Raw genomic sequence first — 17,635 nt, forward strand, 5'->3', positions numbered from 1 at the left:
GGAGGGGGGGGAGGGGGGAGGGGGGAGATAGACAGGGTAAAGGGAATCAAATATGTGGTGACAGAAAGAAATCTAACTATGGGAGGTGAACACACAGTGTAAATATATATACATGCCTTACTGTTAAAATGTACAGCTGAAACTTACTGGATTTCGTTAACCAATGTCACTATAAAAAAAAAAAAACCTTGAAAAAAAGAGATTTGAAAAATGTAAAACAATGTTACTCTTCCCATTTTTCTTTGTTTTGAAATATAGTTACTTTTTATTAAAATATGTTATTGTGGGGGAAAAAGAAAAGAAAAATAGTCTTCCAGTCAAAGTGGCAGACTAGGTAAATGCTGTTCTCGCCTCATCCCATGACCACCTAAAAATTACAACCAAACTACAGAGCAACTAATATTGAGAATCACTTGAAGTCTAGCCAAACAGAAATTCTATGACTAAGGATATGTAGAAGAAGCCATGTGGAAATTGTAGGAGGGAGTAGAGAGATGGAATGGGCTAGTCCCACACCCATATGTGGAAATTCAAAATTGAGAGGGATATCTCAGCTGTGAGGATCCTCCCTGAGGAGTGAGGAGTCCTAGTCCCATGCTAGAATCCCAGCCCAGTGTTTTAGTGCCAGGAAGAGAAATCACCATAACTCCTGGCAGATTGTAGCTAAGTGAGACAGAAGGTGGCTAGAGTCACAGGCATTCCTCTTAAAGGGTCCATACATGGATTTACTTGCTGACAGACTCAGATATCCAGCACTAGGATAGCAGATTGAAAGGCACCAGGTACATATGGAGAACTGAATGGTCTGGCTTTGGGGCAAGGCCTGGAAGAACAGCTTTCTCCCAGACAGTAGTGCTGGCAGAAACCATGTTCCTTTGTCAAGCCCTCCACTCACTCAGCATGCAGATGTAAGCAGGCGCCAAAACTGAGTCTCCATCAACCTAGCAAATATCTTTCATCCTACCCTGGTGACTCTCTGAGACCCTGCCCCAACCAGCTTGCAGGCCCACTTAAACCACTTCCAGTGGCTTTTCCTACAAATGGCCTGTCTTGGCTCACACTGCAGACTTCCCTAAAATCTTTCAAGGATTCAGAAGCCCCAAATAAGCAGCATCTGACCTTGGCATGCCCTGTACTTCTTGCTAAGCAGCCCCAAGGCCAGCACTAGTGGCAGCTAGTCTCATTTTGCAGCTTAGATCTTTCAGGAACATTCAAACCTAGCACAAGTGGCAATCATTTGCAGATCACTTTGTATCTCATACTAAGTGACCCCAGGCAAAACACAGGCAGCAACTGACCTTGGCCTGCACCAGAGCCCCCCCAAAAGGCCCCAGAACCAACATCCCCATGGCCAGCTTTAGACCATAACAGAGCACCACCCAGCCTCCTCCACAAATGACAAGCCCAAAGGGCGCATTTGGCAACTACCAGAGCCCTGCTAAATTGAATCTTACTCCATAGGGTCAGCCACTGCACAATAGCTCCTCCATTGTTGTCTAGGCCAGTCCTCACAACCAATCAGCCTGAGGATCAATTCCTCCGACTGATGTGCAATCACCAATCAAGGTTCAACTACAGCAGGAAGGCACACACAACACACACAAGGGACACAAGAGGAAGACCCAGCTTAGGTGATGAGGAAGACTGAGTCAGTGGGCCTCACAACACCTATTACACAAGGCCACTCACCAAGACTGAGAGACATAGAAGCCCTACCTAATAGAGGAACAAATATAGGGAAGCAGCCAAAATGGGGAGAGAAAGAAACGTGTCCCAAATGAAAAATCAGAACAAAGCTTTAGAAAAAAAAATAAACAAAATGGAGACAAGCAATTTACCAGATACAGAGTGAAAAACATTGGTTATAAGGATGCTCAATGATCTCAGAACTTCAGCAAGAGGTAGGAATTATAGAAAACATGAAAAACAATAGGTCGAAATGAAGAATATGATAACTGAAATGAAGACTACATTAGAAAGAATCAACAGTAGATTAGATGACGCAGAGGATCAAATCAGCAATTTAGAAGATAAGGTAGTAGAAAACACCCAATATGAGGAGCACAACAAAAAAAATCCCCCCCCTCAATGAAGATAGGTTAAGAGGCCTCTGGGATAACATCAAGCATACCAACATTTGGATCCTAGGGGTACCAGAAAGAGAAGAGAGAGCAAGGAATTGAAAATCTATTTGAAGAAATCATGATGGAAAACTTCCCTAACTTGGCAAAGGAAATAGACATATAAGCGCAGGAAGCACAGAGAGTCGAGTCTCAAACAAGTTGAACCCCTAGAGGCCCACACCAAGACACATCATAATTAAAATGCCAAGGTTGAAGACAAATAGAGAATCTTGAAAGCAATAAGAGAAAAGCAGTTTGTTACCTACAAGGGAGCTCCCATAAGACTGTCAGCTGATTTCTCAGCAGAAACTTTGCAGGCCAGAAGGGATTGGCAGGAAATATTCAAAGCGATGAAAAGCAAGGACCTACAACCAAGATTACTCTACTTAGCAAGGCTATCATTTAGAATTGAAGGACAGATAAAAAGCTTCCCAGACAAGGAACTATAAGGGAATTCACCACCACCAAACAAGTATTACAAGAAATGTTAGGAGGAGGAGGGGCAGGGAGAAGAGGGGGTAGGAGGAAAAGAAAAAAAATATCAAAAATATGAATAATAAAATGGCAATAACTGCACATCTATCAACAGTTAATTTAAATATAAATAAATGCCCCAATCAAAAGACATAGGATAGCTGAATGGGTAAGAAAAGAAGACTCTTACATATGCTGCCTACAAGAGACTCACTTCATATCGAAAGATGTATACATACTGAAAGTAAAGGGATGATAAAAGATAATTCATGAAAATGAAAATGAACAAACAAAAAAAGAAGCTGAAGTAGCAATACTTTACCAGATAAAATGACTTTAAACCAAAGTCTATAACAAAAGACAAAGAAAGACCTAATAATTCTACTTCTGGATATTTATTCAAAGAAACCCAAAACAGTAATTTGAAAAAACATATGCACGTATATGTTCATTGCAATATAATAGCCAAGATATGAAGAAAACATGTGTTCATTAACAGATGAACGGGTAAGGAAGAAGTGATACACCTATACTATGGAACATTACTCAGCCATAAAGAATGAAATTTTTCCATATGCAACAACATGGATGGACCTAGAGAGTATTGTGCTGAGTAAAATAAGTAAGACATAGAAAGACAAATACTATGTGATTTTACTTATATGTGAAATCTAAAAAAGAAAATAAACAACATAGAAACAAACTCATAGCTACAGAGAACATTTTGATGGGAGATGGGGTTGGAGGGATGGGTGAATGGGGGAAGGGATTAAGAAGTACAAATTGGTAGTTACAAAATTGTCATAAGGATGTAAAGTATAGCATAAGGAAAATAGTCAATTATATTATAATAACTTTATATAGTGTCAGTTGGGTACAAGATTTATTGGGGTGATAACTTTATAAATTATATAAATATCTAATCACTATTTGCATACCTGAATCTGATATAAAGTTGTATGTCAACTATAATTGAAAAATAAAAAGAATATTAAAAAAGAAAAAATAATAACCTTCTATCTTAAGCCACTATATATATACAAACTAAACCTAAAAAAAGAATAAGGAGAGTATAATAAAAATTAGTGCAGACAGTGGATTAGTGGTTAACACAGGGAATGGGCAAGTGAGAGGTAGATAGAGGCAAAAGAGGTCAAATATTTGGTGATGGAAAGATGTCTAACTTTGAGTAGTGAATGCACAATGCAATATATATGCAAGAAACTGTTGAATTGTACACTTGAAACTTTTTCAATTTTATTAATCAGTGTCACCCCAATAATTTTTAATAAAAAGAATTAGTACAGAAATTAATGAAATTAATAATAGAAAAACAATAGAGAAAAATCAACAAAACTAAGAGTTGATACTTTGACAAGATCAACAAAATTGACTAACCTTACATAGACTGACAAAGAAAAAAGAAGACCCAAGTTACTAAAATTAAGAGTGAAGGAGGGGACATTACTACCAACCTTACAGAAATAAAAAAAAGATTTTAAGGGAATACACATATACCAATCAACTAGATAACTTTGATGAAATGGACACATACCTAGCAAGACACAAGAATGAACTTAAGAAGAGATAGTAAATCTGAATGACTCTATAAAAAGGAGAGTTCAATAGTAATTTTAAAACTTTCCATAAAGGAAAGTCCAGGATCGACTTCATTGGTGAATTCTACCAAACATCTTAAAAAGAATTAACATCAATTCTTTATAAACTCTTCAAAAAATAGAAGAGAAGGGAAAACTTTCCAATTCAAACTATTAAACCAGTAATACCCTGATACCAAAACTAGACAAAGATATGGAAAGAGAAGCAAACTACAAAACAATATCTTTTATGAATATAGATGTAATAAAAATCCTGAACAAAATGCTAGCAATCCAACATATGAAGAGGATTTTACACTATGATCAAGTGATACTTATCCCAGAAATGCAAGTTTGGATAAATATATAAAAATGAGTCAATGTGAAATACCAGTTTAATATAGTAAAGGAGGACAAAACTATACAATTATCTAAACAAAGACAGAAAACAAAACATTTTGCAAAATCCAACATCCTTTCATGACAAAAACACTCAACATTTAGGAATAGAAGAGGATGGGTGATGTCATCAACTTGATAAAGGGCATCTACAATAAACCTGCAGCTTATATCAGACTTAATAGTGAATGACTCAAAGTTTTTTCCTCCTAAGATCAGGAACCAGACGAAGGTGTCTACTCTTGCCAGTTTGTATTCAACATTATGCTGAACTTTCTAGCCAAGGCAAGAAAAAGGAAATAATAGGCATCCAGATTTAAAAAGGAAGAAGCTGACTATTTCAAGTTGTAGATGATATAGCCCTATATATAGAAATCCAAAGGAATTTACTAAAAAAAAAAAGAGAGAAGTAATGAATGAGTTCATCAAGGTTGTAATGTACAAAATCAATATACAAAAATTAATCGTATTTCTACATAATAGCAACAAACAATCCTTACAATAAAACTAAGAAAGGAATTTTATTTACATAAAAAAAGAATAAAATATTTAGGAGTGAGTTTAACAAAAGTGGAAACATACTGTGAAAACTACAGGATATTGTTATAAGAAATTAAAGGAGACATACTTAGATGGCAAAACATCCCATGTTCATGGATCTGAAGACTTATTGTTAAGATGGCAATACTCCCTAATTGATCTATAGATTCACTTCAATCTTTACGAAAATTACAACTTGCCTTTTTGGAGAATTTGAGAATTTGAGAAGCTGTTCTTATGGAAATGCAAGAGACTCCAAATAGCCAAAACAATCTTGAAAAGAAAAAACAAATTTGGAGGACTTAAGTTCTGATTGCAAGAATGAGCATGCGCTATCCACCAATTTTAGATCTTTATGATGATTAAGTGGTTTAATTTAATGTTAAGGAGAGCTAATGTAAGACCTTATGTAAGATCAGAGAGGCAGAAACATATTAATCAAGTGAGAATCATAGATTTATTTGTTCGTTTGTTCGTTTGTTTGTTTTTAAATTGAAGAAATTATTTAAATATTTTTCCCCATCAACCTTCCTTATCCCCATTCCCGCTTCCCTCTGGTAACCACTAGATCATTGTCCATGTCCATGAATCTCTGTTTGTTTACCCTGTTCATTTGTTACTCTTAGGTTTATATCCCACATATAAGTGATTTTCAACTTTTTCTGTCTGGCTTCTTTCGCTTAGTATGATTATTTCAAGGTTGTCGCATGTTGTCGCAAATGGCAGTATTTCATCTCTTCTTATGGCTGAGTAATATTTCAGTGTATATTTGTACCACAGCTTCTCTAGCCAATCATTTATCGTAGGACATTTCTGTTGTTTCCATGTCCTGTCCACTGTGAATAATGCTGTTATGAACATCAGTGTGCATATATCTTTTTGAATATGGATTTTCAAGTCTTTAGGGTAAATACCAAGTAGAGGGATTGCTGGATCATATGGTAGCTCAATTCTTATTTTTTTGAAGAATCTCCATACTGTTTTCTATAGTGGCTGTACCAATTTGCAGTCACACCAGCAGTGTATGAGGGTTTCTATTTGTCTGCATACTCTCCAACGTTTGTTATGACTTGTCCTGTTGATTATAGCTATTCCAACGGGTGTGAGATGGTATCTCATTGTGGTTTTAATTGGCATTTCCCTAATAGCTAGCAATGTTGAGCATCTTTTCGTATATTTGTTGGCCATTTGTATGTCCTCCAGGGAGAAGTGGCTGTTCAGGTCCTCTGTCCATTTTTGATTGGATCATTTGTTCTTCTGTTGTTATTGAGTTGTATGAGTTCTTTGCATATTTTGGATATTAGGCACTTATCGGAGGCATTGCTTGCAAATATATTTTCCCATTTGGATGGTTGTCTCTTTACCTTGTTATGGTTTCTCTGGCTGAGCAGAAGCTTTTTAGGTTGATGTAGTCACATTTATTTATTTTAGCTTTTACTTCCTTTGCCTTTGAGATCTAATTCATAAAATCCTCTTTAAGTCCAAGGTCCTTCAGTTTAGTTCCTATGTTTTCTTCTATGCATTTTATTGCTTCAGGTCCTATATTCAGGTCCTTAATCCATTTTGAGTTAATTTTGGTGTGTGGTGATAGACAACAGTCTAGTTTCATTCTTTTGCAGGTGGCTTTCCAGTTTTCCCAGCACCATTTATTGAAGAGGCTTTCTTTCTCCATTGTATGTTTTTGGCTTTTTTGTCGAAAATTACTTGCTGATATTAATACAGTTTACTTCTGGACTTTCAATTCTGTTCTACTGGTACATGTGTCTGTTTTGATTACTGCCGCTTTATAGTATAATTTGAAGTTGAGCAGTGATGCCTCCAGCTTCATTCCTTTTTCTCAGGGTGGCTTTGGCAATTTGGAGTCTTTTGTGCTTCCATACAAATCTGATAATTTTTTGTTCCATTTCTTTAAAAAATGCTAATCAGATTTTGATGGGGATTGTTTAAATCTTTATAACTCTTTAGGTAATAAGGTCATTTTAGCTATGTTGATTCTTTCAATCTAAGAACACGGAATATCTTTCCATTTCTTTTTATCTTCTTCAATTTCTTTTAATAGAGTCTAATATTTTTCATTATATAAGTCCTTCACTTGTTTCATTAGATTTATTTCTAGGTATTTTATTCTTTCATTGCAATTGCAAACGGATGATTTTTTCCACTTCTTTTCCTGACATTTCATTATTAGAGTATAGGAACGTTATGGATTTTGAACGTAGATTTTGTATCCAGAGACTTTGCTGTATTTTCTTGTTGTTTCTAGTAGTGTTCTTGTGCAGTCTTTAGGGTTTTCTGTATAGAGAATAAGCCTTGCCTTGTTCCTGATCTAAGAGGGAAGGTTTTTAGTTTTTCACCATTAGTTTAATGTTGGCTGAGAGTTTGTCACATATGGCCTTTATTATGTTAAAGGTACTTTCTGTACGATTTTGTGAAGTATTTTGATCATAAATGGATGTTGTATTTTGTCGAAGGCTTTTTCTACGTCTATTGATATGATCATATGATTCTTATTTTTTAATTTGTTTATGTGATGTAGCACATTAATTGATTTACGTATGTTGAACCATCCCTGTGCCCCTGCCTACGTGATCTTGGTATATAATCTTTTTAATATGTTGTTGTATTTGGTTCGGTAGTATCTTACTTAGGATTTTTGCATGTGTGTTCATAAGAGATATCGGTCTGTAGTTTTCTTTTTTTGTGTTAACTTTACCAAGTTTTGGTATCAGAGTAATATTTGGTAGAATTCACTGTTGAAGCCATCTGGTCCTGGACTTTTTACTTTTTGGTAGGTTTTTGATGATTGTTTCAATTTCCATACTGCTGATCGGTCTAATTAGATTGTCCAGTTCTTCTTGATTCAGTCTAGGAAGATTGTATTTTTCTAAGTCCATTTCTTCTAGGTAATTAAATTTGGTGTTACATACTTTTTCATAGTATACTCGTATGATCCTTTGTATTTCTGCAATGTCAGTCATAATTTCCCATCTTTCAACCCTGATTTTATTTGTGCCCTTTCTCTTTTTTTCTTTAGTGAATCTAGCCAGAGTTTTGTCAATTTTATTAACCTTCTCAAAGAACCAGCTCTTTGTTGCATTTATTTCCTCTATTGTATTTTTTTTTTTGTTTTCAGTTTTATTTATTTCTACTCTAATTTTGATTCTTTCTTTTTGCTGACTTTAGGTTTTATTTGTTCTTCCTTTTCTGGTTTTTTAAGATGAAGCATTAGGTTGTTTATTTGGGCTTGTTCTTGTTTTTGGAGCTAGGCCTGTAATAATATGAACTTTCCTTATTACCGCTTTTGTTGTGTCCCAAAAGTTTTGATATGTTGTATTATCTTTATCATTCGTTTCAGTGTATCTCTTGATCTCTTTTTATTTCTTCTCTGATCCAGCTATTCTTCAGTAGCATGTCGTTTAATCTCCATGTATTTATGGTTCTTCCAGCTTTCTTTTTGTAGTTGATCTCTAGTTGCAAAACATTATGATCAAAGAATATAGTTGGTATGATTTCAACCCTTTTATATTCATTGAGGCTATCTCTGTGTCCCAGTATGTGGTCAATCCTTGAGAGTGTTCCATATGCACTAGAGAAGAATGTATAAGCAGCTGTTTTGGGATGGAAGGCTCTGTAATTGTCAATTATGTCCAGGCCTAATATGTCATTTAAGGATGTTATTTCCTTATTGATTTTCTGTTGGATGATCTGTCCATATCTGACAATGGGGTATATAGGTTACCTACTATGATAGTGTTTTTATCTGTTTCTCCCTTTAGTTCTATTAGTAATTTCTTTACATGTTTTGGGGTTCCCTGATTGGGAGTATAGATATTAGTGTTATGTCTTCTTGGTGCATGATTCCCTTTATCATTCCCTCTGTATCTTTCTTTACCTTTTTTATTTTGAAGTCTAGTTCATCTGATGGTAGTATCGGTACTCCCAATTTTCTCTGAATGCCATTTGCTTGACATATCATTTTCCACTCCTTCACTTCGAGTCTATATTTGTCTTTGGAGCATATGGTTGGGTTTGTTTTTTGATCCTATTGCTATTCTGTGCCTTTTTATTGGTGAGTTCAATCCATTTACATTTAGGGTGATTATTGAAATATGAGGTCTTCTTATAGCCATTTTATCTTTTGCTTTCTGGTAGCTCGGTGTTTCCATTGCTTCCTTGTCCTTGAGTGTCTGCTTTTCTTATTGCTGTTGTTGGGTTTTGTGAATTTCCCTCTGGCCCTTTTTATTTTATGTTATGTACTTTGGTTCTGGATCTTTGGCATGTGGTTACCATTATGAATGTGTAAAGGATAGTTATATACATACAGTCATCCATTTTTTTCTGTGCGTGCCTTATCTACATTTCCTTTTGCGAATTTGGATCTTTGAATCTTCTCCTTTTCAGTCATTTTTGCGTCAGTTTGTCCCTATGTATGCTGATCATTCATTACTATCTTGCTAGAAAATCTCTTCTTATTTTTAAGCTTATAATGCCTTGTTTCTTGTAATGGTTGAACTCCTCAGCTTCTTTCAATCTGCTGGCCACCTTACTTCTACTTATGTATTTTCTTTTTGTCATTTTGTTTTAGGTTAGCTGACCCCTTTCCATATTTTCTGTAGTGCAGGCCTCATAGCGGAGAATTCCCTAAATTTTTGTATGTCTGGAAAGGTCTTTATTTCTCCTTCATATGTAAAAGAGAGCTTAGCTGGATACATTATTCTTGGCTGTTAATTCCTTTCATGAATTCAACTGTTGAACAGGCTTGTTGGTTTCTACTGAGAAGTCCTACGATAATCTAATGGGTTTTCCTTTATAGGTTGCCATCTTCTTTTCTCTAGCTGCCCTGAGAATTCTGTCATTGTTGTTGATTTTTGATAACTTTAATACAACGTGTCTTGGTGAAAGCCTTTTTGGGTTGAGATAATTGGGTGTTCTGTTGATTTCTTGAATTCCAAGCTCCAGCTCATTCCTTAGATTTGGGAAATCGTCGTCAACTATTTGTCTGAAAATGCTTTCTAATCCCTGCTCCTTTTCTTCACCTTTGATAATACTCGTTATTATGTTCCCTCTCCTGATGATATCAGCTAGTTCTTGAATTTCTCTTTCATTATTTTTATTCTTCGGTTTTTCTCTTCTTCCTTCTGATTTATTTCTAGATTTCTGTCTTCGATATCAGTGATCCTTTCCTCCATTTGATCAACTTCATTTCCCAAGCTTGCTATTTCATTGTTTAACTCTTGCAGTGTGCTTTTTACATCCAGAAGTTCTATTTGTTTCTTTTTGAGAATCAATCTCATTGCTAAATAACTCATTCTGCTCATCTAGCATTTTTTTTTAATTTTTGAAATTGATATGATTTGTTTCAGATCTCATTGAGTATTTTCAGAGGTACCATCCTGAATTCTCTGTCATTTAAGTAGCATATTTCTATGTCTGTAAGCTTATTTATTTTCTGGAGGTTTTTTTCTTTCTGAGGTGGCTTGTCACCTTGGTTGTTCATGGTGTTTAATGGACTATTTCTCCACTTGGGCATTAATGGAAGTGTAGTCTGCTTTTTTTTTTTTTCCTAGAAAGAAGATTTATTTTTTAAAGGTCTCTCTTTAGCCTGTTGCAAAGAAGGTGGTTTTATTTTGGTTTCCTGTATGTGGCATCTATGCATCTTGGGTCTCTGTTTTGTATAATGTCTTAATATGTTTTTTTTTTTCTTTAAAGATGTTTAATCTCGCTTGCTAGCCTCAGTCTCAGTTCCTGTCAGTATTAGTGACAGTTTCTGTAGCATTTGCTCAGATTTCTCTGGGGCTTCACAGCGTTCTGTGGAGAGCATGGTTGGAGGGACCCTCTGGGTGGGGGGATGGGGGCTGTGGCTCAGCCTCAGTTTTGCAACCATGGCTGGTAAAAATCAACTGTTGTTTCTCTGCCTCCCCATTTTTCTGCCATCCCTGTTTCTCTGCCTTCTGCCCTGATGACTGGGCACTGCTGCCAGCCACGTGGAGCTCACAGCTCTCCCAGGCAGGATTGTTGAGGGAAGTCACTACACCTTCTCCACTTGCCCTTCTCCTACAGGAAACTCTGGAAGCTGCAAGAGGCAGCTTCTTTGTTTCTCCCAGTTCACCTCCTGACACCCGAGGTTCTGACCTGTGGTAGCTCTTATGCACAGATCCCAGGCTCAGATGTGCTGGTGTACAGTTTGGGTGTTTTTTGTTGAGTTTTAGATGTTCAGCTTATTGTTGTTTCAAGGGGAGCAATCTGAGGACATCTCTCACTCTGCCATGTTTCTGATGTCACTCATGAGAATCATAGATTTAAATGGTATATTCTATTTTTAAATTTCATATGAAAAATCAGCATATATGAAATTATAATGATATGAGAGTGAAAGAATCTGGCTATGATATCTGACACCCAATTGACTTACTAAGTTTAATTCCATTTATTTTACTGGTTCTGCAGCTAGCTCTTTTCTCCCTCATTCTTTGCATAATTGCCTCTTATGAAGCCAGGGGTTGATCAAACAAGATGACTTTCTTATTTAGAAAAGGACCATTCTTGAGTCAAGGGGATATAAATACAGTAGTTGTACTATTTTACCATACCATGCATATTAATGCCAATCAGTTATTTTGAAGGTTTTTCAACAGTGTTTATTGACATATATGATTAATGCTACTAATGATTAATATACAATTAATGCTACTACACTAATTCTTCATTAATCCAAAAGCTCTATAAAAATTACAGAGATTTGCATACTTTATTATTCTACTCATGTTTGTTTTTCTTTCTATTCCTCAGATATTTTGTCTTAAACATTTACAAATATTAATCCTGAGAAATAATCCTATCAAAGTAATCCCTTCTGAAATTCAACAACTTAAATTCCTTAGAGTTTTCAACATTGCCTTTAATTTGATTACGACTCTTCCACCTGGGTAAGGTTAATAGTTTGAGATTATAAACATAAAATAAAGAACTTAGGATTTAGAAAAAGATCAGTTACCCTTTTGAAAGCAGCTAGCAACTTTTTATCTATTTAATAATTCTTAATCTGTTCCAATTAGCTGACTTGTTTTTTATTATTTGGTTAAAAATAACCCTAACAGTTACATAAGTGGTAATTAATAATGGCAATTAATAAACTACACCTCTAGAATTTATTATCTGAGTATGTATTAAATAAACACAAATATTATAAAGAAGCTCAGGTAAGAAACTGAAGCTATCCCTTGACAGTCTTTGAATATGGAAAGGACACTGAAATCTAGACTTTTGGCTTCAAAAGCTAAAACATGGAGGCATTCTGGGTGTCCATCAATGGATGAATGGATAAGGAAGAGGTGGTACATATATACAATGGAATATTACTCAGCCATAAAGAAAAAGAATAAAATCTTGCCATCTGTAACAACATGGATGGACCTAGAAGGTATTGTGCTGAGTAAAATAAGTCAGACAAAGACAAATACCGTATGATTTCAGTTACATGTGGAATCTAAAGAACAAAATTAATGAACAAATGAAACAGAAACAAACTCAGATACAGAGAACATGTTGATGATTGCCAGATGGAAGTGGGGTTGAGTGTATTGTTTAAAAAAGGGATGGGACTTTGGGTGGTGAACACACAACAGAATGTACAGATGTCAAATGATAATTTACATCTGAAAATATAATTGTATTAACCAATGTTACCCCAATAAACCTAATTTAAAAAAAAATAAATAAAAACTAAAAAAGGGATGGGAAGTACAAATTGGTAGTTACAAAATAATCATGAGGGTGTAAAGTATAGTACAAGGAATATAGTCAATAATATCATAATAACTATGTATGGTGTCAGATAGATGCTAGATTTATTGGGGTTATCACTTTGTAAGTTATATAAGTATATAATCACTATGTAGCACACCTGAAACTAATATACTATTGTGAATTAACTAATTGAAAAATAAAAATTTATTTTAAAATTTTAAAAAATAAAAAATAAAAGTTAGAAAAAAGAAAGAGTATAAAATATGCAGTTATATGGGTAAGAAAATAGGAAATTTATTCAATTGACAGATTTACTTAGCTCCTATTATGTATCAGTTGAGGAAGATTACTTTGAAATATATTAAATTAAGATAACTTTGAGAGCAAGAAGAGTGACGACGAAAAGAAGCTTTAAAGCCACCTTTAAAGAGGACTGCAGAGAGAATGAACGTACACACAAAAAATAAAAGATTGGTAGACAACGATGTAAGCTTAGTTGAGACTGGAAACCATGAATTTGTAGTGACGCTAATCTACATTAATATGTGATTTTCTTCAGTAGCTCTTGGTCATTCAGGTATAAGAAGGAGAAGGTAGATTTTTATCCTCAATAAAAAGACTTCTATGAGGATGTCCATAGCAGATTTATTCACAATAGCCTGAAACATTAAACAACTCATATGTTCATCAATAGAAAAATGGAAAAACTAGTTGTTTTTCTCACAGTAACCAAAAGATAGTAATAATCTAACTGTACATTAACAGATTAATGGATAAACAAAATGTGACACATGCATATAATAGTTTATTCTTTATCTTTAATGAAGAATTAAATTCTAGTACATACTACAACAAAGATGGTCCTTGAAAACAAGTTAAATAGAATAAGTCAGACACAAAAGGAAAATTTTGTATAATTTCATTTATATGGAATTAGAATAGGCAAATTTACCTAGAATAGGCAAATTTATAGAGACAGAAAGTAGAATAAAGGTTACTAGGGGTTGGGTAGAGGAGAGAGAAGAGACTGGGGAGTTATTATTTAATGGGTATAGAATTTCTGTTTGGAGTTATGGAAAAGTTCTAAAAATGGGTAATGGCGATGGTTCACAATATTGAGATTGTAAGTAATGCTACTAAATGGTACACTTAGAAATGATTAAAATAGCAGATCTTATGCTATTTTACCACAATTTAAAAAATAGTTATTAGCACCCTGGATATTCTCCTCTTTCCTCTTATTTTTCTTCTTTCTAAAAAAAAAAGAAATTGGGGGGTATAACTTATATACAATAAAATGTATGAATCTCAGGTATTTGATTCAAAGAGTTTAACAAATGTATACACCCATATAACCATCATCCAAAACAAGGTATTAAGCATTTCCACAGAGTTCTCTCATGAACATTTTCAGTCAGTCTCCAGATCTAACATGATAGATTTGTTTTGGCTGTTCTCGAAAATCATATAAATTTATTCATACAACAAATAGTGTGTGTATGTCTGGCATCATTTACTCAACATAATGGTTTTGAGATTTATTTATGTCGTTATATGTATCCATTTCTTTTTTAATGATGACTAGTATCCCACAGCCTAGCCCATTTCAGCAAAAGCAAAAAATAGAGCTGAGATTATCTAAGACAAGCTTTGTGTCTCATGAAATGAATTCCCATGACATACATGGAAGACCCACAAGGTTCTTAAAAATTTTATACTAGCAGAAAGACTGCTGCTTTGATCAAAAGAGATAAAGAGAGTAGGAAATGAAAAAAGACTGTCAGGTTCCCAAAATTCTACAGGCATGAAGCAGACTGATAAAACTACTCAGATCCAAATGTGTGCTAATTTTCATGAAAAAGGAAGGTTGACTCAGCAGGTGAAGTCAGAAACCCAGGAAGTGGAGCCAATAGTTCAGAAAGTGGAACTATGACCCCAGAAGGCAGGGCCAAGAGCTAGGAGGGCAGACTCTTGAAACCAGAGGGCAGAGTTGTGAGCTGCAGATAATTATTCACAGGCCTTGCAACCTGAGTTTATACAGCTAGATTTTAAATTGCTCAGGATTGGTAACTTTTTACCTTCCATTTCCTTTTGAACCAAAATCTATAATGGTTACCCTATGCCTATCACACCATTGTATTTTGGGAGCAGATTACTTGTTTCTTTAGTTTTATAGGCCCACAAATGGAGAAAAATTGTACCGGTGAATGAATTATATCTAGAGCATTACCAAGACCTGATTTAGATGACAAAATTTGGAACTTTTGAAATTTAGATGAATGGGACCTTTGGGGAACTTGGGATGGGTGAATGTATTTTGCATGTGGGATAGATATGAATTGTTAGGGGACGGGGGAGACTGTGATAGAATAATGGTCTCAAAAGGCATCCACATCCTAATCTCTAGAATATGTGAATATGTTAATTACATAACAAAAGTAATTAAAGTTGGAGAGGAAATTAAGTTTTCTAGTAAGCTGGCCTTAAAGTAGAGAGATTATGCTAGATGATCTGGGTAAGTCCAATCTAACCAGATGAGCTCTTAAAAATGGAAGACAGAAGCAGAAGCACGAATCAGAGAGATGCAACATAAGGACAAGACTTGCTGGTTTTGAAAAGAGAGGAAGGAAACCATTAGTCAGGAAATGTGGCAGTTTGAGAATGTAGGAACAGCCTTCAGTTTACAGCCAGCAAGAAAACAGGTACATCAGTCCTACAGCCGGAGATACTGAATTCTGCTAAACACCTGAATAAGCAAAGAAAGAGATTCTCCTTAGAGTCTCCAGATAGGAATGCAGCCTTGCTGATGCTTTAATTTTAATGTGGTGAGTCTCATGCCAGACTTCTGACCCACAGAACTTTAAGATCATAAATGTATCATTTTAAGCTACTATTTGTTATGACTACAATAGAAAACTAATATAAAACCTTAGTCAAAGATTTCTACTGTTCTGAGGATTATATTCACATTAAGGGAGACAGTCAATAAATAATATATATAAGTAAATCATATGGTATGTTAGAATGTAATCAGTAATATAAAAAGAAAAAATAGAAAAGGGGAGTGAGTGTATAATTTTAAAGGGGTAGTTAGGATTCGCCTTATTGAAAAGGGGACATTTGAAAAAAGAGGGGTAACAGTATAAATTTAGCAGTTCAAAGAAAATTTGCAGTAGTTTTTTCTGTCCTAAATTGTTTATAAGAATTTTACAAACAGCAGTAATGGTATAGCTAGAGAGTATATTGCACCTTCTCCAAGCTGCAGGGCCAGAACCACCAATAGTATGGTGGAACTTGTGGCCTTTCCGAAGCCATGGCTCCTGTGGCCTGCAGACGTCAGCCTTTCACATCTCCCTGTGCTTGTGGACTGGTGTGGTGATCCATTGGGTGTCAGGATTCCATCTGCTAGCTTTATGGAATGGATCAAAGAGGATAACCTCAAAGAATTTGTATGTGGAAACTTCACCAACCTAGTAAGAATTCAGAACTCTCAGAGCCCTACAGTGGCATCTAGCTCTCTCCTCGGCAACAGACTGAATGCTCCCAGCAAACTTTATCTGTTTAACACCATGATGGGCAGGCTTGCAGTAGGTTGCACCCTTAGGAAGTGGGTGTTTGTGGCCACCACAGTGCACACGAATCTGATATATGGCATAATCTTGCTTGGCCTCGTATCCCAGCCTGTGTGCTTTATCAGGCAAGGTGGGGCAGGGGAGTGGGTTGAGGGAGTGTGGAGCTCAGAAAGCTGGCAGTGCTGCCAGCAGCACACCCTGAGAAGAAAGTACATTGCATCAGACTGCTTCTTGGATAGCTCCTTGGATGTACTTGTAAGCGCCCATCTTGGCTTACCTGATGGCTGTGGCCAGATGGAAAGACTAGCAGCATTTTTTAAATAAAATAATTGATTACCTAATTTGTTTGAAATCATAGTGTTAGAACTTAAACTAAATACATACTTTTTCTAGATTTATGGAATTTAGAAAAAAATTGTTTATTGACTAAGCATTGTATTTAAAAGACTGTACCTTCTCTTTTTTTCTCATTGTTAGTCTAGATTTTTCTTATGGTTTTCATATTTTTTAAAAATATACATTTCTTCCAAGATATATTATTTTGGCGCCTTTTTAAAGTTTTTCTAAAACTATGCTGCCTATAAGCCCTATTAAGCATCATAGTCAACAGGGATATATCATCAATGGTGAAAGCATAGAACCAGACTAGTTTGCCAGTACTGAAGTAATAGGGGAAGATGAAATGGTCCTAAAATTACCTGAGGCAAAAAATAAAATAACGTAATTTTTAATTGAAAAATAAAACAGGTGATATTAACATTTTCTTTACAGAGGTGATAAAAAGTCTGAGATGAACACTAAATTAAAAAGGCATTTCTTTTGATTTCTATTCAATCTCTTTAATTTCTTAGAGCAAATAATTTTAAATTAAGTGGGATAACCATTCTTTTTATTCAATTGTAATTTACTTATGATATACTAGGCACTGTGCAAGGCACTGGATATATAAAAATGTAAAATTGAATGCTTGGCTTCCAGAACCTCCTAGTTCATAAGACAGACATTTATTACACATTGTGGTAAGTTCTGTGATTGAGGTAAAGAGAGAATTACAGGATAGGCTTCTCACTCAGTCTGAAGATTTGGGAGCAGTTTCTTAGAAAAGATGATATCTGAGCCAAGACTTAAAAAATAAAGACATTGGTTGAAGAGCCAGGTTTGGGGGAATTGCACTCAGTATTTT

General features: G+C 35.2%; 1 protein-coding gene and 1 pseudogene across 1 annotated transcript in view; one reads left to right on the forward strand and one right to left on the reverse strand.

The window, feature by feature from the left end:
- LRRC63 (leucine rich repeat containing 63) overlaps positions 1–17,635 on the forward strand; it is a 78,151-nt gene that overhangs the window by 35,302 nt on the left and 25,214 nt on the right. The window contains exon 6 of the mRNA XM_025047948.1: positions 11,924–12,060. Coding sequence (XP_024903716.1) covers positions 11,924–12,060 — 137 coding nt within the window. The remainder of the gene's footprint in view (positions 1–11,923; positions 12,061–17,635) is intronic.
- Positions 16,225–16,719, reverse strand: LOC107195797 (annotated as a pseudogene).

The sequence above is a fragment of the Pteropus alecto genome, unplaced genomic scaffold (assembly GCF_000325575.1).
Source record: "Pteropus alecto unplaced genomic scaffold, ASM32557v1 scaffold245, whole genome shotgun sequence".
Classification (NCBI taxonomy): Eukaryota; Metazoa; Chordata; class Mammalia; order Chiroptera; family Pteropodidae; genus Pteropus; species Pteropus alecto.